Here is a 27,257-nt window from a genome sequence, read left to right on the forward strand (position 1 = left end):
AGGAATTTGGGGAAAGCAATCCATGAAGAAATGGAGAAGAAAATCCTTATGATTTCAGAACCTTTGTGGGGAGGGGTATCTAACAGTATCAAAGATCATTCTACTTGACAAACTCCATAAGGAAAACCATCTGTGTATACCTTGTCCCTGCTCCTCCTGGCTGGATTCAGGCCAGCCGATGGATTGCCTAGTCTATCCAATAGGATAACGTTTCATTTGATTGAAATTCTTTACATATACACATGTATGTATTCTGTTTACAAAGTTTCATTACATGAAACCAAATTATGTCACTGTGTATTTTTTGAGGTCTAAGACCCCAAATGACTGCACTAGGAAGAGCTATTCTTCAAGTGCTTAGTCTGCAGAGGTTTTACGTGATATTCATAGATTTTCAGAGCAGGCCCCAATTTTAACTGAAGTCCTGTCAGCACATCATTCCTTGTCATCAATAGCAGGGATTTTCCATCAATTTCCTACAATGGAAGCAGAGGATAAAACCAATATGTAAGTCTAAAAGTTCAAGGATAATGAAGAACAAAGGAAGCTCAAACACAAAAGTCATACCAGTTGTCCCCAAACTAGCAACATTGCTTTTTTTTTTTAGTAGTGCCAAATGCAAAAATCATAGGATCTTCTATTTTTATTTTTTCATCCATCACTTTTATTTTGGGATTAAACACAATCCATAGCTGATCTTGTTTTCAAGATCACATAACAAATTTTACATCTTGAAAACTCATGGCAAAACACACACACACACACACACACACACACACACACATTTCATGGAAAGTTTACAGCATGTCCCCTTAAAGACCAAAGATGTTACTTTTGGAAGTTAGGAAAGGGTGGTGTGGCATTTGAACTCTTACTTACAGACAAAGCTGATGTTCTTTTAATAACCTCCTTCTGATCCTCTTGGCACTGAGAATTAAGTATATATTATCTAAATGGCCCAATGGGGGTCTAAAGTCTTGGCTGTCTCTGGGAATCTTGTCAATTTCAACAATGAACACTAGTAAAATGATATCTTCTAGGAGGTTGTTTCTATCCATTAAAAGAATCATTCTGTTTTACCCCCAAACCAACCTCTCCATTCTGAGGGTTTCTACCACATTCCAACTCAATAGATCCTCAAGATCCAAACAATGTAGTGAGGGGCGATGTCCTGCCAGCTAAAAAATCAGCCCTGTTCTTCTGAGTCTGTTCCTCCCATCCTGAAGCACACAGTTAGGTGCATTCCACTCCAGTCATTCTGGAGACTATGAAGCTTTGGGGTAAAATTAAAATGGCCTTCTCACCAAAGAGGAAGCACAGAAAAGTGTCTAAAAGCTCTAAGCACAGAAAGTGTCTGGAAGATTCTAGAAAGGAAACACTGAGACTTCTGACTGCCATCTTATATTTGTTATTGTTTACTGTAGAAAACCTTAAACGGTTAAGAATCTGAGTTGGTTCTTAGGAGAGCTGGGGTCAAAAGGTGGACTGGCTGTCTTGGTATTTTTGTTTTTGATTTTACTCACATACTCCTGTACTTACCTGGATCAATAGGCAAGGGAACACGAGGGGACACAGTATGCAACAGCACTACATGAAACTGTGACTCCATTTTTACCAACCTCAGGGAAGCCACTCCTCCCAACCCTTTTGTATACCTTGCCAGGGAGTGAAGAAATGTGCTTTGGATGCTTGAGAGTATAGGAGTAACAGCTCCAGGTTAGGGGGCTGTAGGAAAACCCACTCTGTGACTTCAGGCAAGACCCCCTTTCTCCTCTTTCTCCTCATGTGGTGATGTGGGAACCTGGGGTTTCTGACAGGTTTCCATGAAACTGCTCTTGAGCACAGACCCTGAGCCAAGAGTGGCAGAAGTGCATGCTGTTCTCCCTTGAACCATGCTCTACAGGACTATGGTCCTCATTTTACTTGTCAACTGCCTAGCATGAACTAGAACTGAACAGGGACCTCCCTAACTGGTCTACAGTGTTTTTGAGTTTGGAAACATTTATTTTGTTAGCTATTAGTAGACAAAATGTCTTGCATTAATTTGTGAGATACAACTATTCAAAACACTACCACATTAAAAAAAAATTGCTTGCTATGGCAAAAGTGGAAAATCACTAAGGACACAGGAACTGACTCTCATGATTAGGCTCTTTCTCTCTCCCTCTCCCTTTCCATTAGTGAATTGTCTAAGTTTAAGAAGGAATTTACTGTCTTTCAGTTTCTCTTATTTGACTTTACATCCTTCTTCTTCCCTCTATCCCTCTGTACATCTCATTCTCTTCCACATCTAGAAAAACTTACTATTTCCTCTCTGGCCCTAGTGTTACTGGTAGAGGAACTCCTGGTGCCTGGAAATTACAGTGGTCAACCTGAAGACATGGTGAGGCCTCAGGAACCTGAGTCACAGGTTCCTGCAGAGCTGGTGCTCTGTCCTGGGCACTGATGAACACTGACCTGGAGAAACCCTTCCTGTTCTCCATCTTTTCATTGCTGGTGATTGCTTATACATAACACTTCTACATATTTTAAACAGGCTTCAGGAGAGAGGAAATTTCTTCACTTCTATACAAGAAGAAAACTTCCTTTACTAACAAAGTGAATTTTTTAAAAAAATCTTTTCTGATTAAAAAAAGTCCTTCTACTGCTCAGCATTTCTGTCAAAACCAAGTATGTCTGTGAAAATTGCTGAAATTTGAATTTTGCTTAACATAAAATGGAAAACCATGTTTTATGCTCCAACTTGATTATTCCTTTTTTCAGGAAATACACTGCAGTTCACCTCAAACCAGAGCTGGTAGAAGGAAGCTCCATCTGGAGACGTTATTATAAAAAAGTTGAAATGTATATTGTTAATTCATCCATATGAAAAATCTCCCTTCTTAAACCATGACTATGCAGCTCAGATGGATGAGGGTGGAATATAGTATAATGGAAATGTAAGCTTCCTAGTGGGCAAACCACAGTCTGAAGCCTGTCTCCACAACTTACTGTGGGCCTGGGTAAGGGCTGAATCTTTCCTGAGCCTCAGTTTCCTCACTCATAGAATGGAAATAAAACCCTAAATAACACTGTTGTGATTAGAAATGATTTATTTAAAGTGCCTAACACAGTGCCTGTCATGTAGGAGGCTCTCAGTGAGTCCTAAGTAAAGATGTATGGGCTTTGAAAGAAATGAGCTGTGTTCTGAATCCAAATCCATCTTTTGCTTCCTGTCTTCAAGTATGGGCCCTTTGCCAGAGGGAAGCAGGCATATTCCTGTTCAAGTTCAGAAAATTTATTGCAATTAAAATGCTCAAAAACTACACAAAATATTTTTCTAATAAAAATTGCACACATAGGAAAGTTCTTTAAGAAAACGAATATTTTTTTATATAACTCCTAAAAATGATTATGATTGCAAATGAAATCTAAATTTTGCCAATCATCATGGTGTACTGGAATGAGCTTGGCACTGGAAATTGGAAGACAGAGATTCTAGTGCAGACTCCATCAGTAATTTTCCATAATGAACAATTCCTATGGATCAAAATATGGTCATTAAAACAAATGGAAGGGGCTGAAGTGCAACCAACTCCAACTGAAAGGATGAGGGCAGGGGAAAAAGATCCCAAGATTTTGCATGTACATACATGATGGTTAAAGGCAAAAACAAAAATATAATTCATATCTTTAGATTCCTGTGTTAATAGATTCTCATTTGTTAGCTTCATAGACACTTGTTACAGGGATTCTGTCTTCAAGTGAAAGTGACGTTCAAGTTCCTGTTAGGCCATAAAATTAAAAATGCTTGCATAGTACTCATGCATTGAAGTAAGGTTTAGAGATGAAAGATTTAAATTTCCAGTTAGGATGAGACTCCAGATTTTAAAATAAATGAGTAGTAGATAAGAATATGCTTTAGAGTAGAATCCTACTGTACTTCTTATTAGGTGGGGCCTGGGACATGTTATTTAATCACTCCAAGCCTCATTTCCTTATCTACCTGATGGAGGGAAAGCAGATACTGAATTTCACTATGGAATGGATTTCTCAGATAACACATGTGAAGTAGAATTCCAGACACAGCTGACATAACTAAGAAAAAAGCACATAAAAAGCTTAACCCACTTACTTTTTACTCTTTTTCTCTACCAGAATTAACCTATCCCTAGAAAACTCTTTGAATTGAGCCTGAGTGTGATATGGTCCTCAAGAAATGCATAGGAAGAAAGTTGAGGTTGGAAGAGAAGAAGCAAAGAGAGGATAGGAAAGAAAAAGAACAGCTGTCAAGAAAGGTGACTGGCGGACAGCAAGGTAGAGGAGGAAAAATGTTAAAGATAAAAGATGATGGGGTTTGTGAAGGAGGGCCCCACAGCTGACTCAGAAGCCTCATGTGTGGTAGTGAGTTGTACTGTCTCTGATAGTGTGAAGGGAAAGAACCACAAGTCTGGGCTAGAGTGCAATTGTGCTGCTTACCAGTTTTTTGTATCAACATCTGAGCTGTTACCTCCTTCCTACGAAATGAGAGGTTTGGACTAAGCTGACCTCTGTCCATTCTAGTTTAGCACATGCTCAGATTTTAAGTCTGTCTTTGATAAGCTTCATATGATACACCAGCCTCATATGACATTCCCCATTACAGAATACAATAGCAATTCCTTACCAATGAGGTCGAGGAATCTGGTGAAAAAATCTTTCTTTTTCCACTTCAGTCTCTCTCCTTACATGTTCTACAACTTTCCGTGTAACAACTCTCTTGCCATTCACCATCTGGCTGCAAGTGGTAACCAGTTTGAAGTTTCCCATTCCACTGCTTACAAAGGGTACAAATGTCTCAGAGGTAAAGGGATTTGATCTGGAGCCCACAGATACAAAAGTGGAAAATCCAGTGTCCAATATGGGGGTCACATCAAAGAGAGAGGAGTGAAATCTCCTAGCCCTATCATTGTGGCCAAGAGAAAAATAGTCTGAGAAGTGGTGTTCATCTTCAGAGTCATTCTCAAAGACATGGCGTGGCCTCTCAAAGCACGGTTCTTCCACCAGATGTTCCTTATATCTGCTGTCTCTTTTGATTTCCTTTTGGAAGCAGTTCTCTCTGGACCTGTCATAGTCACTGCGTTTCCTGGGATCAGACAAGACCTCATAGGCCTCTGCTACTTCTTTGAATCTCTCGGCAGCAGCCTCCTTGTCCTCTAGATTCTTGTCTGGATGTACCCGCAGAGCCAACTGGTGATAAGCCTTCTTGATTTCAGAGGGGGAAGCATTGGGAGGCACCCCTAATACTCTGTAATAATTCACCATGGTTCTTCAAACAGTCTTTCCCCACCAAAACCCTGGATTCATTTCCCGAAGAATTTCCATATAATTTTGGAAAGGAAGGTGGTGGACTATTCAAGTTTACACCTTTGACTCTTTTCACATAGTTCTTGGGATGAAATCTTCTGGGGAGAAATGTCTCTGGGGTGTAGGGATCCTCTGAATGTCCCACCCTGTCCCTCTGGCCTCCACAGCTCACCATAGTGGGTGACTATGAGCTCAGAATTCTAAGCCAGCAACTCTCACTGATGCTGTACTGTGCTGCTTTTCTATTGGTGGGAAATTTAAGATAGATAATGCACATATTGGGGAGGCTCTATGTTATTTAAAAGTAAACATACACTCCCCCCAATAAGCACAGAGTGGCTTGTTAGCAGAGAGAGAAACTACTTGTGTGGCTCAAAAGTCTTTACCTCATTTGTTAGAGAAACAGTTACAAGACAGATGGGTCTTACACTGAAATCAACTCAATGTCTATGTTGGCTCACTGAGGGGCCAATGTCTTCAATGACTTCATGGGTGTCACACATATTTTTAATATTTACTGCTAGCCCAGAGTGGGTGAAAAGGGGGCTGCATTATATTTTTAAAATCTTGTACACATTTCTCAGGAAGGAAAAAAGAATAAAACTCTATCAAATGAAGAACTGGGTCACAAGACTAATCTAGGTAGATATAAAAAAAGATTGAGGGAGTAGAATTGGATGTGAACACTTCGCATATATTAAATAATGCTTCTTTGGTTGAACTGTTAAAGTGAGCCTTTTTGTAATTTACCTCTGGATGTAAGTAGCAGCATCAAATGGTAAATGCTTTTTTAAAAATTGGCTTTAGAACCCTAATGTAGCAGGAGCTGCTGGTTGTTCTTTTTACAGGGCACACAACTTCACATTTCCCAGACTTGTTTGTTTCTTGGTGTGAGGCCTATGACTAAGTTCTGGCCAATGAAATGTGGTGGTTTGAAGCACATCTCTTTCAGGCCTGGACCATAAAACCACCTACACAGACTCCTCCTCGTTCTTCTTCCTCACATCAACTGGTGTTAGTGCACAGATGATCTTGAAAACTGCCAGTTAAAGATGAGACATCCTCCAGTAGCTTGGGTCTTTGAGTTATGGTGAAGCAGAACATCTCTACTGACTACCTTGGATTATTTATATGAGCAAGAAATAAACTTCTATTCGAGTTACACCATTATACATGTTTTATCTACTTGTGACATCTTGGCCTGTTCTGATACACCAACTATTTCAATAATTTTACCTTCCTTTTTAGAATCTACTCCTAGTATGTCATCAAGAAAAGTCTTACCTTTGCAACACTAAATGTCCAACATCCTGACCCACTGCTTCCCCCTGCCTTCTTACTCTCATGAAACCCATCTTTTCATTTCAACCTCCCTGTCTCCAGGGTTATGAGTCCCTTCTTACTTTTGTTTGCATCAGCCCCATGATTCAACATGGGGACCATTCTTCTACTACCCTCTAAAATATCCCTGATTATACCACAAATACCCCATCCAGGTGGAGTCCAGTAAACCAGTCCCTCTAAATTCTACACTTGGGGCAGCAAAACAAATAAATCCAAAAAAAACCCAAACCAAGGCATATAAATATAAAAAAACCATGAAGAGAAAACACTATATATACTTACAATATGCAACTCTCTGCTGTCAGTATGACATATCAACAGTTAGTTTATTTATCCTTTTTCATCTCCCTTTCCCTTTCCACTTGGTGCCCATTCTTAATCTTTACTATCTCCTCTAATTCCTTATTAAACCCCTACCTATCCCTCACCACTCTAAGGAGAGTGCTTTATGTGTATTAAAGCAAAACAAAACAACAACAGTAAAAGAGGCTGTCAGGAACTCCCTTAATGTCCCTGAGGACAAGAAGCACTAGTCAAGGTCCTCCAGATAAACAGAACTGAAAGGGTACTGGTTAGATATAACCAAGCTGCAAGCTGGGAAACAATGGTTGAAGAGAAAGGGTTGGGGTAACTGTATAAGTTCTGGAAAGAATCTGAAGGCCTGAGAAGTAGCATCAATGTCTCAGCATCTAAGGGCAAGAGAAGAAGGATGTCCATGGTCAAATGGAGTGCATTCTCCCTTCCTCCACATTTTTGCATAGTGGGGGGCCGATCAGATTGGATGTGCCCACGCACATTGATAGGATAAGTCTTTTTTATTTAGTCTTTTTTACTGATTCAAATGCTAATCACCTCCATAAACACCCTCACAGAAAAGCCATCTGGGCATCCCTTAGCCCAGTGAAGTTGACACATAAAAGTAATCATTATACAAGGGCAATCTTAGATCTGTAAACATCTTCACCTGTGCTCCCAACTCAGAGGAAGATACTATTTTGATTAGTACTAATTCCTTCATATTCTTTTTTAAAATAAAATATTTGAATATTTTATTGATCAAATTAACTCATCATGTATATTATGGCTGGCATTACCTGCAAAAAATTTTTTATAGCAGTAAAATAAGTATAACATGAAATATACCATGTTAACCATTTCTAAGTATACAGGAGCATTTATTAACATTTATTATGTTGTATAGTCATCACCACTATCTCTTTTTTTAGGTTTTTTCATCACCCCAATCAGAAACTCTATAACCACTAATCAATAACTCTTCCCTCCCAATAGCTCTTGATACCTCTAATTTAGTTTATGTCTCTAAGAATTTGCTTCTTTTAGATATTTCATATAAGAGGAATTTTATAATATTTGTCTGGCTTATTTCATTTCACATAATGTTTTCAAATTTTATCCTGTTATAGCATATATCAGAACACCATACCATTTTATGGTTGAATAATATTCCATTTTAAGCACATACCACATTTTGCTTACTTATTTGTTCATGGACACCTTTGATTATTGTAAATAATGTTGCAATGGCACAAGTGCAAGTACTTGAGCCCTTCTTTTAAATTATTTTGGGTGGAATTGCTGAATCATACAGTAATTCTGTTTAAATTTTTGAAGAACTGCCAAACTGTTTTCCAAAGTGGCTGCATCATTTTATAGTCCCACCAGCAAAGTACAAAGGTTCCAATTTCTCTATATTTTTGCTCCTCATACTCTTTTGATCTCATCCCTTTCCATAGCCTCAGGAGGTTTGCTTCATTTAACTGTCCTCAATTTTCTGTAATTTTAACCTGCCCAATTCTTTTGGCTACTTTCCTGCATGTAAATAAGTCTGGATGTCTCTGCTCTTGGAAAAGAGCTCTCACACCCACAGGACCTCGCAGCCCCTGCCTCCCCTTCGCTCATCTGCATTCCACCCACTTCTCCACTGGAAGGGATGGGTCCTCCGCACTAGTCCCACAGCTTCTTGGAATTCCACTGCAAACTTCACCATCACTCCCAGACCTCACTGTACTTGACTTTTGGGATATATTTTGGACTTGACTGTTTCATTTGTCTTGGAACTGTCCCCTTCAGAGGTTTCTACAAAAACCTTTCTTTACTGATTCTCTTCCCACTTCCCTGAAAGTTCTCTCTCAGTTGCTTCTTCACCTTTTCTCTCCTAACAATGAAAACTGTGGCAGTCCTCAGGTGCTGTCCTTGGCCCTTTTTCCCTCACAAGTGCCTTTCTCCTTTACTCTCCTCCTGTGGCTGGCAATGACTCTCATATTTCTGTATCTAGGCTTCACTCTTCCTCTCAGCTGTCTGAAAGATAGCTTCACTTAAATATCCTACAGACCCTTGAATTTAACATGTCCCATTCTATCTTCCCGTTAAGAACTTACCATCACAAATATTCAGGTTAACCTCACCACTTTACAACCACCCAATCTGGAGACTTGGCAGTCATCCATGCCTCCTCCTTCTCCCACCTGTGGCACCGGGCTCAGTTCTGTAGCTACCGCAGAGAATGAGACATGACAGCTTTTCACTCTCCATTGGCATGGTTAACAAAAAATATTTAACCTTCTTCCCCAAACAGCCACACAACATTTTGGTCAACATACTGCATACATGATTTAGTTCCCATAAGATTGTATTTAGTTATACTGCCTAGTGATCCTAGTGACCATAGCCATCTTACTTTGTGCAAGTATATTCTATCATGTTCGCATAATGATGAGATTGGCTGATGAGGTTTTGTTCAGAACTTATCTCCATCATCAAGTGAAGCATGACTGTACTTTCTAACATTTTTTCTCTTTTGAATTCTAATGGGACCATTCAGCCTCTTTCCTGCCTTCAGGTTCCTTCCTTGTCCTCTGAACCACTCTATGAATCTTTAAAAAATGTAAGTCTCAGCACAGAACTCCCCACTTAATATCCTCAGTGATTTACTGAAGCTTCTCAGGTAGTCTTGTGTTAGGCAATCCAAACTCCGTTATCTGCACTGCTTACTTTCAGTCCTACCCATGACATTCTCTGTCCCATGGCTACTACTGCAACTCACTTGGAGTTCTCAAAATAAAACCTGTTGTTTCAGGTCTCCCTGCCTTTGTATTTGGTTCTATCTCTGCTAGAATCTTCTATGTGTCCCTCATATGGTTCCCAAATCTTTAATGGTTGTATTAAAGTAAAATAATGCTCAGAGGAACAATGAGCATTGTTTTACTTTAATAGTTTTATATCTATTTTAATGACTATTAGAAAAACAATAGCAACTATGAAAACAAGTGAACAAGTAAAAAAGCACCACACACCTGGCTGTCTTACTATGTATTATAACTGTTCTAATTTCAAATGAATGATTTGAACAACCACTTAGGTAGTTTAGTTTATAGGAATCTATTCTATTTCAATAAAAAATTCAAAAGGCTCTTTCCTTATCCATTTTGTTTTCAACTCTCTTAGCTACTTTCTAATTGTTGGCACTACCAATCTGCTTGCTACTTTAACTTTTTTCTAAATATTTATGGGCTGGAAGGGCACATCAGTGGAGTTTGAATCTCCACATTCCCTGTTCACCATGCTATAAAAATATTTTAAGCATTTTGATAGCCTTCAATTGTTAAGAAATGCCAGGCATCAAAGAACCTTGAGCTAGGCACAGTGGCATACATCTGTAATCCCAGGGGCTTGGGAGGCTGAGACAGGAGGATTGGGGGTTCAAAGCCAGCCTTAGCAAAAGTGAGGCACTAAGCAACACAGTAAGACCCTGTCTCTAAATAAAATACAAAATAGGGCTGGAAATGTGGCTCAGTTGTTGAGTGCCTCTGAGTTCAATACCCTGTATCTGCACCCTCTCCCCTTGAATATCTTCAGTACTGGCATTATTAAATGCTGATAAAGCTATTAGAGTTTTCCCCAATGTGTAAGGTTTTAATTGGTCTAATTCAGAGCTAGATTTATCATGAAGCTAATGAAGCTCAAGTTTAATAATTTTTAATTTGAAATTTTGTAATTTATTTTTCAAATTAATTACAGGGCTCTTAAAATCCTATAAACTTAAGGCCCTACAAACAACTTGGCTCTGTCTCTGGTATAATTAGAAATATCCATTTAGAGTCACTACAGTTGAATTCAATCTGGGTATGACCTAGGACACATTGCTCAGTGTTGTTCTGATTGGCTTACTACTTAACTACTCTATTTTGAGGTGCTTAGTGTTACTTGGCAATTTATAATAATAAGAAATTTTATTTCTCCGTATTAAGTCAATGACTTCAGAAATTTATCTAAAGTTAGCAATAAGCCACTTGGGGTTTCCAATCATGTGAAACACTAAGATTGGAAACCCCAATTTTAGTGTTTCACATGAACAACCTAAACACTCATTGGGCATTTCAGAGTAAAATACTGTTCTTACTCATGTGGGTTGAGGAAAGTGAGGGTTCAATAGGGTTAAATTAATTTGTCACCTTCAGTTGCATATTATTTTGTTATGATATTCTGAGAATAAAATGATCTCAAAGACACAGATTGTTCTAGAAATAGGATCACTGATGTCATTCATTGGTAAGTACAAGATATTTAACAATCTGAACCATATGACAGTGACTGAGTGACAGTTCTCTATCTTCCATCTCCACATATATGCTGAATATGTGAGTCAGATAGATTGAGGCATAGAAATAAACTGACACTACAGTGGGGAGAATTGTTTTTGTGACTTGCAGTTAGGTTCAATTTAAATGGTGATTATACTAGAATGCTACAATTCCTCATCTGGTAACTAAAAGCACTGTCAATGAAGATGGCTTTATGCCAGAGAAATTTGCTCATTTAGCTTTCAAAATTTGACAAAGTAAATCTTATCCTAAATTTCCTCTCTGAGGAAGGAGGAGATGCTTTTGGATGAGATTAGTCAAAATGGTCTTTCCAAAGCTTTTAAGAAAGTAGAATTCCTGAGGTAGCCTTGTTTATTGAAAACTAGATGACCCATACCCATGAGCAAGTGCCAAATTTTTAAGATCTGTTCACAAAAACTCTACTGTGTCTCAAGCTGGTTTTGTGTCTTATGCTGTACATTGGAAGCATGCTTCATAAGAGCCAATTCCAAGATAACAACTTTGATTCTTAAAGCAGAAGCTATTTATCTATTTATCTATTTATCTCAACATACACTTTATAAAAATTTGGATCCTAGAAAGGCAAACTCTTCAGGCAATTGGAAGAAAGTAAGCCATGCATCCTGACTCCCTTCATACCTTTTTTCCCCTTCAGAAAAGTTCCCCTGCCGGAAGACACTTGGGAAAACAGCTACTGTACCACAGTGTCCATGAGAAAGAGAGATGGCGCTGACCATACTGGTATCATTGCCTTCTCTGGGAAGGGCTCCTGCTGCCTCCTGCTGTTATGGGCCGGTGAATCTTTGGGGGTACTATGTTAGTGAGCCTAGTAGACCAGAGTCCCCACATGGTGAACAACTGCAGGAACAACATTACTGGTTATAAAAGGGAACTAGCCAAAACACTAATATAGCTTAAAACACAAATATTATTGACACTGGGTCATCAGTGGTGAGTTAAGCAGGAACTTATGCCTTCCCTCTTGATAATTCTTTTGGCTTGTATCTGTTGTATATGCATAAGGTTCAAACAAAGTTTGCCAGAAAATTTGATAGAGATAATTGTGCCAAAGTAGGAAAATTAATAGACATAATTGTAATGTGGTAGCTGGATGCCTGGACAGGGAAAAGGAAGATAGGGAAAGATCACCAGCTGAATCTAGCTGCCAGCCTATACCATAGGAACTGGAGACACCATGCATGTCCTTCAAACAAATCTTGCTCAACAGCCTCATATCTTCCAAAGGGACACACTGCTAGAAAGCCATATCTGAGTGTGGTTGTTACAGCAACATAGTATCTAATAATACCTGTGAAGCTATATCATTAAGAGATTCTCTCCTGAAAGTCAGCTCACTTATCAGTGGACATGTTTGACATCAGTGTCAGTATCTTGGTTAGTATGGGATGCTATATTGAGATAGCATAGACTAGATGGCATAAACAACAGAAATTTATTTCCCGTAGTTCTGGAGGCTGGAAGTCCAAGATCAGGGTTGCCAGCATGGTTGGGTTCTTGGTGATGGGTCTCTTCCTGGCTTGCAGATGGTCTTTCATCACCTTTTTATTGTATCTTTACATGGCGAAAAGAGAGAGAATAAGCTCTTCTGCTTTTCTCAGAAGAGCACTATTCCTATCATGGTGCTCTACTCCTCATCGAGACCTTTTAACCTCTCGAACGCCCCACCTCCGCATACCATCATATGGGGGTTAGGTCAACCACATACGCACTTTTGGGGTACACAAACATTAATTCCATAAGAAACTGCCATGAAACAATTAGCACCCCATATCACTGGCAACTGTATTGTGCTTTCTGCAACTCCACTTTTCAAATGTGGCTTAGTGGCTGCCCTCTATCCCTGCTCCATTTGGGTCAAATGGCAAGGCAAAGCCTTCCCTGAGGGACTGTAGGATATGGCTGTTTTTATGGTTTCCCAGCTGCTGTACCTAGAAATCTATCTGGAAGGATCACGCATTAGGCTGGAGGTAGACTGCAGTCTTCCTGTTGGGATGTGTTTGGTGAGTCCATTGCCGGAAGACCCTCCTTTCCCTCTGTTTCCTTAATGGGAAGAGGGAAAGTAGTGAAAATTTCAGAGCAGGAGAAAGATATGGATTGCTTCCAGAGAATAATTCAAGACTCTTCACACATTCCACGACCTTTCTATGAGAATGAAGGAACTTGAGCTTCTGGACCATGCATGCTTGTCTTGTATTCTGAAAATTCATTTCTCAGGCTCCTGAGTGGGTAACCTCAACACAGAAGCAAGGTGATATCCATTTACCCCTTGAATGACTCTGAATGAAATGTTTCCTTTTGTGTCCTAGTGTACCTGGTGCCAAAATGAGGTCATCCTTGGGAGAAAGGGCATGTTTCTAAGCCAAGCTCAGAGCTAGCCAGATCCATTTCTGAGATCATGCACAGAATCTGCAAGGCCCAGAGAGCACACTTTCTCCCAGTCTGGGATGTCTGCCTCAGAGGAGTCTGAGCAAAATCCCAGCCTGAAAAGGCTTTTGGGCATTTGGGAATTTGACCAAGAGACCTATTAGCTAAATATTTTTTGTTGTCACTGCTAACCTTTTATAATATTATTTATATTTAATTTTAGAAGAGAGCTACTCAACTGCAATGACATAAAGGACATTATACCATTAAACAACAAACTAAAATTTGTTATAGCTGATCAACTTTCACTTTTCAACCTGAATTGTGATTTTCACCAGAATTTCATTGTAAAGATTTTTAAACATAAAGAAAATTTTTCAGCATTTTATATTGAACACCTATATCCCCACCACCTAAATTCTACAATTAATATTTTCTTTACTTACGTTTTCATACATCTATCCATGCAGTCATCACTCTATTTTACTGTCAATCCATATTTTTATGCTTTTCAAGGGAAACTGTATATATCAGTATACTCGTCACTTTTCATACCATTGTTTACTATTTTTAAATTTTTTTTACTTTTAAGGCAAATGTACATGCTGTGTAATACAGATATGATCCATTCACATATGTCAGTGCATATGCAGTGACCACAGCATATGCCTGTAATACAAACCCTTATCAAAATATAGAGCATCACCACCACCCAGAACGTTCCCTCATAGCCCTTCCCAGTCACTCTCCACTTCACCATTCTTGTCTTCAATTAGAGACAAACACTTATTTTTTTTCTACTTTGTATTCCTGTTCTGAAACTTAATCTGAATTAACCCACTCAGCATGCTGTGTAACACTTCTTTCAGTGTCATGTTTTTGAGACTGACCCAAACTGTTGGATGTATCAGTAATTCATTCCTTTTTGTCACTGGGTAGTATTCCATTGTATGAATATAACACAGTTTGTATGTTCATTTTTTTGAGTCTTCTAATATTTGAGAATTATGAAAAAAGCTGCTAAGTAAAATTTCTTTACGATCCTTTTTATAGATATATATTTTCATTTCTCTTGGGTAAATATCCAAGAGTGGAATTGCTAGGTCATGGGGTAGATGTATGGGTGTTTATTTTACACCTCCACTAGCAATGTAGGAGAGTTCTGGTTGCTACACATCCTCGTGAAAATTTGGCACTCTCAGTCTTTCTAATTTTAGTTCTTCTGGTGGGTGTAAAGCAATTTAAACTTCTATTTTGTCAAATTTCCAAGCTAGCAAAAAAAAAAAAAATACATACGTAGAAGGATCAGGTTTGAAGACAACCCTAGTTAAAGAGATTGAAGTGTATGTTATTAGCAAAGTCATTTTATTTAAATTCAGGCCATACAACAAATAGCTTGAGAGAATGAGCAATGCTAAAGGGATGCAAAAGAAGCAGGCAGACATATTCTTCAGTGTGTAATTTTCCCAACTATACTATAATACTAGAAAAGTAGTTACTGCCTAGAAAACTGCAGCCTTTGTTGCTAGAGAAATAGGAACTGTGTTTCCTTAGAGCTGGCCTGGGTGCACCATGAAGTGTTCTCCAATTTACCTCCTCATGGTCAAACCTCTAGGAGGACCATCCCTATAGAGCTGGCCCAGCCCACAAAGTGGAGTCATGAGTCACCCAGACTATTCTAAGAGATGCCTGTTCCTCCATCCCTCTCTCTAACACCAATCCTGGGTCTGAAAGAAAGGAATTAACATTTCTGAGCATCAATACTGTGCCAGAACCTCTTAGGCAATTTACATATCTTGTCCTTTCTTCCTTATAACATCCCTACAGAATCCTGCACTATTTGACTCTACCTTGTTAAGCACATGGGAAGCAAATTACAGGAGGCTAAATGGTTCAGGGGTGTTGAGGCCAGAAGTAAAATGTTCTGCATGTCTCTTGGTCAGATCTCTCGCTCCTCTCTCTCTTTTCAATTTTCTGATTTCTAGTGTTTGTCTGGAGGGTAGATTCCCTCTACTGAGCCTGATCAGGCTTTCAGAAGATGCAGATACAACAAGCGTTAGCCCTCCTCTCTGCAGCTGCCACATATCTCAGCCTTGGGTTTTCCTCTGAAGGAAAGGAATCATCAGCCTCCCACTTTCACCCTCCTTCCGCCTCAGCTTCTTAAAGCCTCACTGTCCCTTTACTGCTCCTTTGGTCCTCTTCCTCATCACTCCCTCTGTCCACTGTGGGGAAGGGAGATAATTGTATTCATCCAGAGTGAGTTACCTGTTCCTGAAAAGCATTAGCTTGCTCCTCAAATCCTGCTGTTCGGAAATAATTGACGACATCCATCACAGCCCAGTCGGCAGGATCAGGTGGTCTTCCATTTTCCATGGAACTGCAGGACACAAACCCAGACAGTTGTCAGGGCACTGGGTACATACAAGTAGGGCCAGGCTCACTGTTTTTTCTCCCAGTGCTGGACTGGGCCAGCTTGCTGGGACCTTGTCCTTCTCTCAGAGGACCAGACAGAGCCAAGTCCCCATCCTACACCCTCCAGAAGGGCTGTGATCATTTTCCATTTCTTGGTGTCAGATGATCACTACTCTTACTGGCTCAGTCACTGCTTTCACAATAAACTATTTAATCTTTAATATAAATTTTTCCTCACAAACTGTTTTTTTTTTTTAAATCAAAGACATTGAGAGTGGTCCAGTGACTTTTAGTGACCTGTAGCTGGATATTCATTCTGTACTTTACACTACAATATTCATTTTACAATGTGACTCCAACATACCTCTCTTCCCATCTCCTGCCACCTTCCTTCCCCCATCCCTGCACATCCAGGGATAAAACTATTCTAAATGGGTCACACTCTTTCATAGACCCTGACCTCTCACATTCTGTCCCAGCCTATTTTAATGCCTCCTCTCCTGTCTCTACCTGACAAATTCCTACTATTCCTACTAGCTCAAAGTTCACCTCTTCCCTATTTTCTGGCACTGCCAGGTAATTATTTTAGTTACACTCTCCTCTGAGTTCTAGCACTCCATTCAAACTCTCATTGCAATATCTTCTATACTAGATCATATTCTCTGTTTATTGGACAGTCTCTCCTTCTAGAGTGGGCCTGTGGGCTAGAGATACACATTTGAGATTAAATCACTTCTCATTTTATTATTCCTAGAGTCAAGTGTGTACTTAGGAACTCAATCAATATTGTTCAAATGAATCAACAGGTGATAGTCGAACATCTGCCTGAGAGATTCCAAAGTAACCCTTCTCATTGAATTTAGAAAGGAGGGACAGAAGTAAAATAGAGTAAGAATGGCAATGAGCTGCAATTGCTATAACTCTGCCTCATTTCTATGTTTCAGGAATCATCTTATCCAAGGTGATCTTCCCAATCACATTGTTTGTCTGCTTAAAAGTCTTCCAAGGCTTTCCTTTTCTCTTAGGATAAATTCCAAACAGTGTAAATGGGCTTAGGAAGTCATTCAGGACAATGGCCCCCACCTCTCTAAGTTAGGAACACACTAGGAAGCTAAACCCACATAGTGCTTATTCTTACAAACCTTATAGTCCCATAGAGGAATATTAATCAATAACCATACAGGTAAACATACAGCTGCAAGTTAGGCAAAATGCTAGTAAGGACAGATGCACTGTGCTATGACAGACTTTCTGTGGAAGTTTCCTTTGAGGTAAGGCCCAAAAGGCAGTCAGAAGTTAACTGTAAGGTTATGAAGTCAGGTGAAGATCCTTCCAGGCTCTGTAGCAGGAATACATATAGCCAAGGCAAACCATGCAGGTCACACTGAGGCTTATGGATTTTTGCTAAGAGCAATGGGAAGTTGTCGAATGGCCTCACAGAAAGGGGGTGACCTGACCGGATTCATATTTTGAAAAAAGAAGGTATTGGAGAAGTGCCAGAGAGGAACAATCGGTACAGATGAAAACTCTGTTGCATTCATCCAAGCCAGAGATCATGGTGACCCAGACTAGAGTGGTGGCTATAGAAACGAAGATAAGAATGTGGATTTAAAAGCTATTTGATGAATAAGATTTGTATAACTCAGTGGTGGACTAGACATAGAGAAGGAAAGGGATATAAGTGTTATGGAACTGAACGGAAGTTGGTACCTTCACCAAAATGGCATCCCTAGGTTTGGTTGGACACACTGAATCTAGAGCTCAAAGAAACGAGTGAGCCGGAAATACACATTTAGAGGACAGAAATTTAGATGGTGATTGAAACATTGAGAGGATGAGCAGAAAACTAGGCTTCAAATTAAACATAGTAAAGTTTAACATTTAGTGAAAGTTGAAAATATTCATATTACTTTGAATAGAAGTGAAATTACCCAAACTTGGGAGGACTACAGAAGATCTTCAGACATCTAAAAGGTAAGGGTCTAACTATTTCATTCCCAGCAAAATGTTCTGGTCATAGCAAGAAGCTGAAATAATTGATTAAAAAAATGTAAACGAATTTCTGCTCTTGTTAAAGAAAAGGGAGAAACTGATTAATGGCACATGTGATTGTTCATTTTCTCAACAGCACTAAATTTTAAAACATTTAGAGCCAATGCTTACTAGTTGGAAGTGTTTTCCTTTTTGAGTTCAGAGATTGTGAATCTCTAAGCACTGCATGCCATGTATCCATGCACCCGTATGTGTGTATAAACATTATTTCCTAGCATTTAATAGGCATCATACATTTGGAAAAAAACCTACTTTCACCCTAATGTTATCAAACATTAATTGTGTACTTTTAAAATCAATGCTAAATGTTTTCTTTTTAAGTATTTATGTGCTGGGATTTTCCGTCATTCTAAGAACATAAGCAATCATGAGCTGACACCAGGGACCCTCTTCAAGGTACCATTTTATTTTTCTAGTTTGTTTAAGGTGCGTTTGAAGAAATGTCTGGGCAGGAGTTCTTTGTTCTAGCACTTCTTTTAAGTTTTCTAATCATCTCACTTATGGCAGTGAGCAGAGTCTCACTGGACACACTTTCAAGTGACTGAAAAGTACCTGAATTCACTTTCCCTATGGATGACTTCAATTAGTCACCTTTCCTTAGAAAGAATAGTTATCAATTGTAATAACAAAGTATGTTACATTGTGATTTTAGAATGAGAAGCTTTCCTGATTCTTATTCTGTTGTAACATCACCACTTTCATAATTCTGAAATATTATGAGTACCAACAATACCACAGATAATAAAGACTTCATAAAACTCATGACCCTGAAGAACAGGAGTGACGTGAAACTGAGAACTCTCACACGTATGAGGTGAGGGAGTCTACCAGGAAGAAATAAGGGCTAGAAACCAATCAATACATTTCATGATTATTCTACATAAAACTAAGTCTGATGACCCCCAAATCACAGTAATTTAGGGGAAAAAGGACATTAAATAATTCATTTCCTGAGAAGAAAATCCTATCTTCTTGTAGCTTCCCAGCACCTGGCACAGAACTGACTGGTACATAATTTATATATAGCAGAGATACTGTTACATTAAATGAACTAACAACCAGAAAGCACTTATCAGTCTATGAAATGCTCTTCAGAAAAGCTCAGAAAGGGTAAGAAACTCACCCAAAGTGTATAATAAGATAAAGCCAGGATTGAATTCTAGACATGCTTGGCTCCAACCTATCCTTTTCCCATTGTACTTCTTTACTGATTCAACAACTACTTACTGAATGCGCATAGTCTGCTCAGTACTGTGTTAGATGCAGGGTTACAAGGACCAAGAATGTATAGTTCCTGCCCTCGAGGAGCTGGCAATCTCGGGAGGGAAAGCAGTTGGAAACAGCTGACCCTAAGAAATACTAGCATTGAGAGGTGAATAAAGTGCAACTGAAGACACATGCAATGGAGGGCATATTAGTTTTGTGTGAATTGAACACTTGAAGATTCTCTATGACAATTTAAAAGAACACCTATGGCTCCAAACACACCCTGAGCTGGGACTGAAGATTTGCTGAGGCACGTGCACTCAGGTGCATATCACAGCTTCTACATTGCTGATGATAAAGCAAGATGGATGATTTCGTTGAGCCCTTCCCGGGGTTTTAGTGATGGTTTTAAGGAACTACTAGAGATGGAATGTAGCATGAAGGTGGTGGTGAGGTGGAGGCTGGGGGTAGTCAAAGCCAAAGCCAAATAATATTTGGCATGGGAACATTTTGGAGGATAGATTAAAGTGACACTTATTCCTTCAGGGAAGGCAAAGTGTCTCCTCAAGGATTGATATTTATAGCCAAACTCAGACTCTTAACCTTATTCCTTTGTAAGTGGTCCATTCTCTCCATATCCTTTCTTATAATGTGTGCATATCAGACTCCAGAAGCAATTTAAATAGCACTTTTTAAAACACCTCCCAGTTGGTAGCTCCATTATGGCTGCTAATTTTGCACTGATAAAATGAGACAGCAGATAGGAAAGTTCCATTGTCATTGGGTATTTATTATTTGCTATCATCATAGCAAAGTGTTTCTTAGAAAATAATACATATTAAGATAATAAACCCTGAGTATTTTTCCAGGCATTGGAATTTTTATAAAATATATATTTTGCCTTATTATAAAAATTAGCAAGAAATGAAGGACATAATTTGTCTTTAATTCCCTCTCTTAATCAAATAAATGTTTCCATTTAACCCAGTCACCCTTTAGCCTTTGTGCATATGGTTTGTTTCGTCATGCGCTGACAAAATTCTATCATGTGTGAATAATTCACACTAGGAAGTGATTATCCTTTAATTAAACAATCACCTCACTTTGAAAGAGAGCTAGAGAGATGTGATCATGGGGACAGAAATGCCATAAATAACCATTTGGCAGATATAATACAGACTAATTGAAGACTTTTTCACATGGGCACATCATAATTTTAAGTGTTGTCAGCAACACTTAAATGTCTCCATTTCCCTTTACATGAAGGCAGGTGGGAAATAGTTGAAATTTTCTCTAAATCTAGCAAATGTGTATTTTATGGTGCTTATGATATTATAGATTCTGAAGGTTAGTCAGGCTAAAAAGGTACTCTAGATAAACAGAATCCACATGTGATTTTATAACTATTATATTCATTCACTGCATTTCTATTTCAAACTTCAGAGGAAAAAATACTTTAAACACTGGTTAACATATTATGGTGATATTTTTGGCATATTACTCTTTTTTTACAATTTTGAGTGTTACTTATTTTTATACTTAAAAAATGCACTCTAATTCTGTACTGCCTTAATCTTTATACCTTATTTTAAAATTAAATTACCCTGCTCTTTGCCCATGTCTTAAAACAGCCTTTGGCTAAAAGCAATTTAATTCTGATTCTAATAAATTAATATCGATCCCTTTGCCTATAAGATATCTAAGAATGAAGCAACTAAATGAGTTTAGTTTTCTCCTCTATTCTTCTTCTCCTCTCCCTTCATACTAACAGGCAGGGATCTGGCTAAAACACAGGTCCAAAAAAGAGAAAGGATGAGTCAAAGGCTCTTGACAGGACATTTTTCATTTAAAAATATTCAGGCAAATAGGAGTTGACTACAGTACGATGAAATGGTGAAAGCACTGGAAAAGCAAAGAATTCATCAAGATTTCTATATCTTTTAAATTCTTGAGTTTAGCATTCAGAGTCTTGATTCAAAAGTAGCTTTCTAATTTGTACTAAAATGCAACTGGGCAATAGCCTAGACTTCCCCCTGTCCATGGCTTTGCTTGTGTCACTTCGATCCTTTCTGTTAAACTTTGAGGGATTACAATCCTACTCATTTTTAAAAGGTTTACCATTTAAATGTTCCCTTCCAAATACCTGCAATTAATATTTTACTCCAAACATTGATAGACAAATTTTAATCTATTACTATGAGCCAGGTCCTTAATAAGCATTGTAAACTCATAGCCTAATGAAAAGGATAATTTCAAATCAGCTGTGACATGAAGAGAGTCATGTTTGTTCCAAAAATTAGAGAACAGAGTGAATAGATGACAGAGGAAGATGGGAAGGTAACACAGCAGTGTGAGTTAGACCATGCTAAGTGGGTGGACCAGAGGCTCTGGAGCTATGAATCAGCCCCAACACCAGAAGCAGGAGCTGGGGACAAGAGGGGAAGCTTCTTGTATCATTTCTTCCATCTATGATAGCTATCTTCCCTTGGCTGCTGGCTTTTCTCTGAAGTCACATAGCATTCTGTACTTGGATACCTCTCCCCAGTACCCCATTCTCATCTTTCTGAAAATAAGTATCCTATAAACAGCCTTTTTTCTTACCTGTTAACTTCTAGCATAAATAAAATCTTCAACTGATTAATAAATAAAGATACTTCTTTGAAGAGGACTCAATGAATTTCTAGTGTTTATTTATTACTGGATAAAATTCATGCCAAATACAAACATGGATATTTCATATCCTTATTATTAATGTTAAAAACAGGCCTAGACACAGCCTAAAGAACTCTCAATTCCTGCCATGAGCCACAGCACAGTGGTCACTACTCCAAAGGGCTTAGGTATAGCTTAGTCACTTAGACAAACTTGGTTTTCCCTCTATAGAGATTGCAGTAGCAAGACAGAAACTGTGTAAAAAACAGCAACATTTAAAAAGACATATAGTGCATGTCTATAAATTCTGCTGACCTTGACTGAAACCCCTGTTGTTTTCACACTGAAAATATGACATCTTAATATGTATAATTTTATGCATTTTTACTCTTTTGAAATGTATATGTTGTGAAGGCTATTATTTGCTATGGACAAAATGGTATAACTTAAACAATAAACAGACTCAATTCTTAACTCAAGTTATCACTTAATTGAAAGGTATAATCAATCACTTATCACAAGGTCATATATCAGAATGAACAGATAGCAATAAAGTATTAACATGTTTATTTTAGCTTCTCTAAGAAAAAAAAAACTGTACCAGCTATAAATATCATTATTAACTTCTAATTATTATTCACATTCAAGAAATCATTCAACACAGAAACAATGGACTGGAATGCACTGTAGAACAAATGGACCAAACAGCCCCCTGCAAAACATTCATCCCCCAAACAGCAGAACACAATTCTTATCAAGCATGCATGCAACATTCTCCAGGAAAAGCTCATGTTAGTCACAAAACAAGTCTTAACAAATTTTAAAAAAACTATATTCATACCAGCTATCTTTTTGACCACAATGGAAAAAAAACCCTAGAAATCAGAAGAAGAAAATCTGGAAATTCACAAATATGAATTTGTGGGACTTAAGTGACACACTCTAAAACAACTAATGGATCAAATAAGAGATCAAAAGATAAATTAGAAACTGAGATAGGTGAAAATGAAAACACAACATATCAAAATTTAGGGCAGGCAGTACAAGCAATACTAGTACTAAGAGATGTTTATAATCATAAATGCCCATCCTAAAAAAGAAAAGCTCAAATAAACAACCTAACTTTATCTACCAAGGGAATTAGCAGAAGGAAAGAAATAATAAAGATTTGAGGGGAAATAAATTAAATAGAGAATGGACAAACAATAGAAAAAAACACAATGATTCTAAGAGTTGGCTCTTGAAGACATAAGCCAAAGTGACACACCTTTAGTAGACTAAGAAAAGGAGAGAAAAGATTCAAATAAACAAAACAAAAATGGAAAAAAGATATTACAACTGATGTTACAGAAATGAGAAGTATCATAAGAGACTACCATAAGCAATTATAAGCCAAGAAATTAGGTAAACTAGAAACATGGATAAATCACTAGGAACATACAACATATCAAGACTTAATTATGAAGAAATAAAAAATAGGAGCAGATGTAACTAGTAAGGAGATTGTGTCGGTAACCGAAAAACCTTCCAGCAAAGAAAAGCCCAGAACCATCTGGTTTCACTGGAGAATTTTATCATTTAAGGAAGAGTTCATTCCAATCTTCCTCAAATACTTCCAAGAAGCTAAAAAGAAGGGAATATTTTTTTAAATTTTTTTTATGTTTATAGCAACTTTATTCACAATTGCCCAAACCTGGAAGCCACCAAGATATCCTTTTTTTTTTTAGATGCCTCTTTTTAAAAAATTTGTTATTTTTAGATATGCATGAAAGTAAAGTGTATTTTGACACATTACACATACATGGAGTATAGCTTATTTTAATTAGGATCCCATTCTTTGGCTGTAGATGATGTGGAGTTTCACTGGTCATATATTCATATATGAACACAGGAAGGTTGTTATCTGATTCATTCTGCTGTCTTTCCAAATCCCATCCTCCCTCCCTTCCCTTCATCCTCCTTTGACTAATCAAATGGAGAAGGGAATACTCATTTTATGAAGCCATCTTTACCCTGATACCAAAGTCAGAAAAAGACGAATCTCCATATCATATACAACCACAAGACTGGGATCCTAATTAGAATAAGATATAGCCCATGCTTGTACAAATATGTCAAAATATACTTCACTGTCATATATATCTAAAAATAACAAAGTTTTTTTAAAAAAAGATTCAATGAGAAAAGAATACTGTAGGTCAATATCCTTGATAACAGAAGAAAAAAATCTTCGGAAAAAAAAATCAAATTCAACAGTACCTTAAAAGAATAATGCACCATAACCAAATGGGGTTTATTTCTGGGATACAAGAACAGTTCAACATAAAAAAATTAATCACTATGATGCTTCACATTAACAGAATGAAAAATAAAAATTTCATGATCCTCTTGATACAGAAAGTGTTTGATAAAATTCAACACCTTTTAAATGAAATCATTATACACAAGAGATTCTTGCATTCCCATGGTATTACAGCACTATTCACAGAAGCTAAGATAGGGAATCAACCTGGAGGATGGTTTCCTCTCCATCAATGGATGAATAAAGAAAATATGGTATATAGACACAATGGAATATTACTCAGCCATTAAAAGAATGGAACTAGAAATTATTATGTAAGTGAAAAAAGCCAGACACAGAAATAAAAATACCCCATCATGTTGAATAATCTTTTCACTCATTTGTGGAAACTAAAAGTCAATCCTACAAAAAATGGAGTAGAATAGTGGTCACTGGAGACTGGGAAGGGGTGGGAGTAGGGGAGAATGGAAAGAAACTAAGGGACACTAAAACACAGTGAGAGTTTGTTTTGATTTTTTATAGTACAGTAGGGATAATTACTTGTTAAAAAAATCCATGGTATATTTCAAAATGACTAGAAGAGTCTGAAATTCCAAACACATAAAATGACTCACATTTGTAGAGATGGAAGTGCTTATTACTCTGATTTAATTATTATATGGCTATACATGTATCAAATTTTAATGAACTCCAAAAGATATACAAATGTCTCAAAAAAATTTTGATACTCTTCCACAATAAAAACTCTCAACAAACTAGGAATAAATTACTTCAACTCAGTAAAGACCATATATTAAAAGACTATAGCTAACACCATATTCAATGAAAGTCTTTCCATGAATTTCAGTAACAAGGCAAGGATGCCATCTTTGCCACTTCTATTCAACATAGTGCTGAAAGTCCCACCAGGAGCCACAGCACTGCAAGTACTACCTCTTGCAAAAAGGCAAGAAAAAGAAATAAAAGCATCCAATTAGATAGAAAGAAATGTTCCCATTTACAGCTGATATGATTTTATGTATAGAAAACCCTAAACTTTCCACAGAAAAGTTGTTACAACTAATACATTTTAGTAAAATTGCAGTATACAAATCAGCATATAAAAATTAGTTGTATTTATATACTGTGGTAATGAATTATCTGAAAATAAAATGAGAAAAACAATTCCATTTATGATAGTATCAAAAAAAGCACAGAATATTTAGCAATGTTTTAAGAAATTAAGGAAGTGACCCATTGAAAATCATCAAACATTGATGAAAGAAATTAAAGAAGACACAAACAGAAACAGATCTGATGTTTATAGATTGGAGCACTTAATATTGTTCAAATGTCTAAGTACCCAAAGAAATCTATAGATTCAATGCAATTCCTACCAACATCTCCATAACATTTCTTATAGAAATTAAAAATATAGAAATTAAAATTAAAAATAATTGGTTCACCTAGAACCAAAGCAGACCTTAAACAGTCAAAATTATCTTGAAAAGGAACAAAGCTGGAGGCATCACACTTTTGGTTTTAAAACACATTACAAAGCTTCAGTATATTTAAGCAGCATGGTACTGGCATAAAGATAGTCATACAGACCAGGGTGAACTGGGGGTGTAGCTCAGTGGCAGAGTGCATCAGCACCAAAAAAGAAAGAAAATGGGCACATAGCTCAATGTCACAGAACAGAAAACCTAGAAATAAATCCACACACATATGGTCAAATAATCTTTAACATGGGTGCCATGAAACACAATGGGAAAAGGACACTGTGTTCAACAAATGTCACTGGGAAAACTGAACATTGATATGCAAAATAATGAAATTATCTTACCCTTAAGTGCATATCAATTATCAAAAATCTCAAAAGTCTCAAAAATATCACATATCAAAAATATCAAAAATCTCACATTGTTCTTGATGAGATTTTGTGGATAAGATGACGAAAACACAGGCAACAAAAGCAAAAATAGGCAAGTGGGACTACACCAAACTAAAAGCTTTCTGCACAGCAAAGTAAACAATCAATAGACTAAGAGGGTAGCCTGTGGAATGGGAAAGAAATTAGCAAACCATATTTCTGATATATTCAAAATATGTAAGGATCTCCTCAATAGCAAAAAAAAAAAAAAAACTAATAACTCTATTGGAAAATAGTCTAAGGACTTGAATATATATATATCTCTTCAAAGAAGACACAAATGACCAACAGGTATATGAAAGAAGACTCAGTGACACTAATCATCAGGAAAGCCACAATGAGATATCATTTCACAATACTTAGGATGGTCCTATCAAAGCAACAATGACAAATGCTGGCAAAATGAGGATAAATTGGAACCCTTGAATTCTGTTTGTGGGAATGCAAAAATGGTACATCTGCTATGGAAAATAATATGTTGGTTCTTCAACAAATTAAAAATAGAACTACCATATGATTCAGCAGTTCAACTTCTGGGTGTTATCTCAAAGTACTGAAATTGAGATCTCAAAGAGATATTAACACTCCCATGTTCACGGCAGCACCATTAACAAGAGCCAATATGTGTAAACAACTGAAATGCCCATTATTGCATGAATGCCTAAAAAAAAAAATGAAAATATTTTCATTTGTGGCAACATGGAAGAACCTTGAGAAAATTATGCTACTGAAATAAGCCAACCATAGAAAGACAAATTCTACATGATTCTAATTAAATGAAATATCTAAAATAATCAAACTTAATGAGGCAAATAATATAATAGTGGCTGATAGAGTTCGGAGGCTCTACCTCTGATCAGCAACAGGCTGTTGCTAATCAACTGGCATAAAACTTTAGTTGTACAAGATGAGTAAGTTCTAGAGATCTGCTATACAACACTGTGGCTAAGCATAACAGTACTGTTTAATACACTTGCAATTTTAAGAGGGTGAATTCTATATTAAGATTTTTTGGAAAGAAATGAAAGAAGGAAGGAAGGGAGGG

The 27,257-nt window shown here is 37.5% G+C and overlaps 2 protein-coding genes across 2 annotated transcripts in view; both read right to left on the reverse strand.

Moving 5' to 3' along the window:
• Positions 1-332: 332 nt before the first annotated feature.
• Samd13 (sterile alpha motif domain containing 13) overlaps positions 333-27,257 on the reverse strand; it is a 49,596-nt gene continuing 22,671 nt past the window's right edge. Inside the window, exons 2-3 of the mRNA XM_076863401.1 lie at positions 15,942-16,053; positions 333-476 (exon numbers count right to left, since the gene is read on the reverse strand). Of these exons, the coding sequence (XP_076719516.1) occupies positions 333-476; positions 15,942-16,049 (252 nt within the window). The 5' untranslated portion in view covers positions 16,050-16,053. The remainder of the gene's footprint in view (positions 477-15,941; positions 16,054-27,257) is intronic.
• LOC143403429 (dnaJ homolog subfamily B member 8-like) lies at positions 4,642-5,283 on the reverse strand. The gene has a single exon (XM_076861501.1). The coding sequence runs from the start codon at positions 5,281-5,283 to the stop codon at positions 4,642-4,644; it is 642 nt and encodes a 213-aa protein (XP_076717616.1).

The sequence above is a fragment of the Callospermophilus lateralis genome, chromosome 7 (genome assembly GCF_048772815.1).
Source record: "Callospermophilus lateralis isolate mCalLat2 chromosome 7, mCalLat2.hap1, whole genome shotgun sequence".
NCBI lineage: Eukaryota > Metazoa > Chordata > Mammalia > Rodentia > Sciuridae > Callospermophilus > Callospermophilus lateralis.

Excerpts from the sequence above, each read along its gene's own strand:
- LOC143403429 (XM_076861501.1), bottom strand. The coding sequence starts at position 5,283 with ATGGTGAATTATTACAGAGTATTAGGGGTGCCTCCCAATGCTTCCCCC.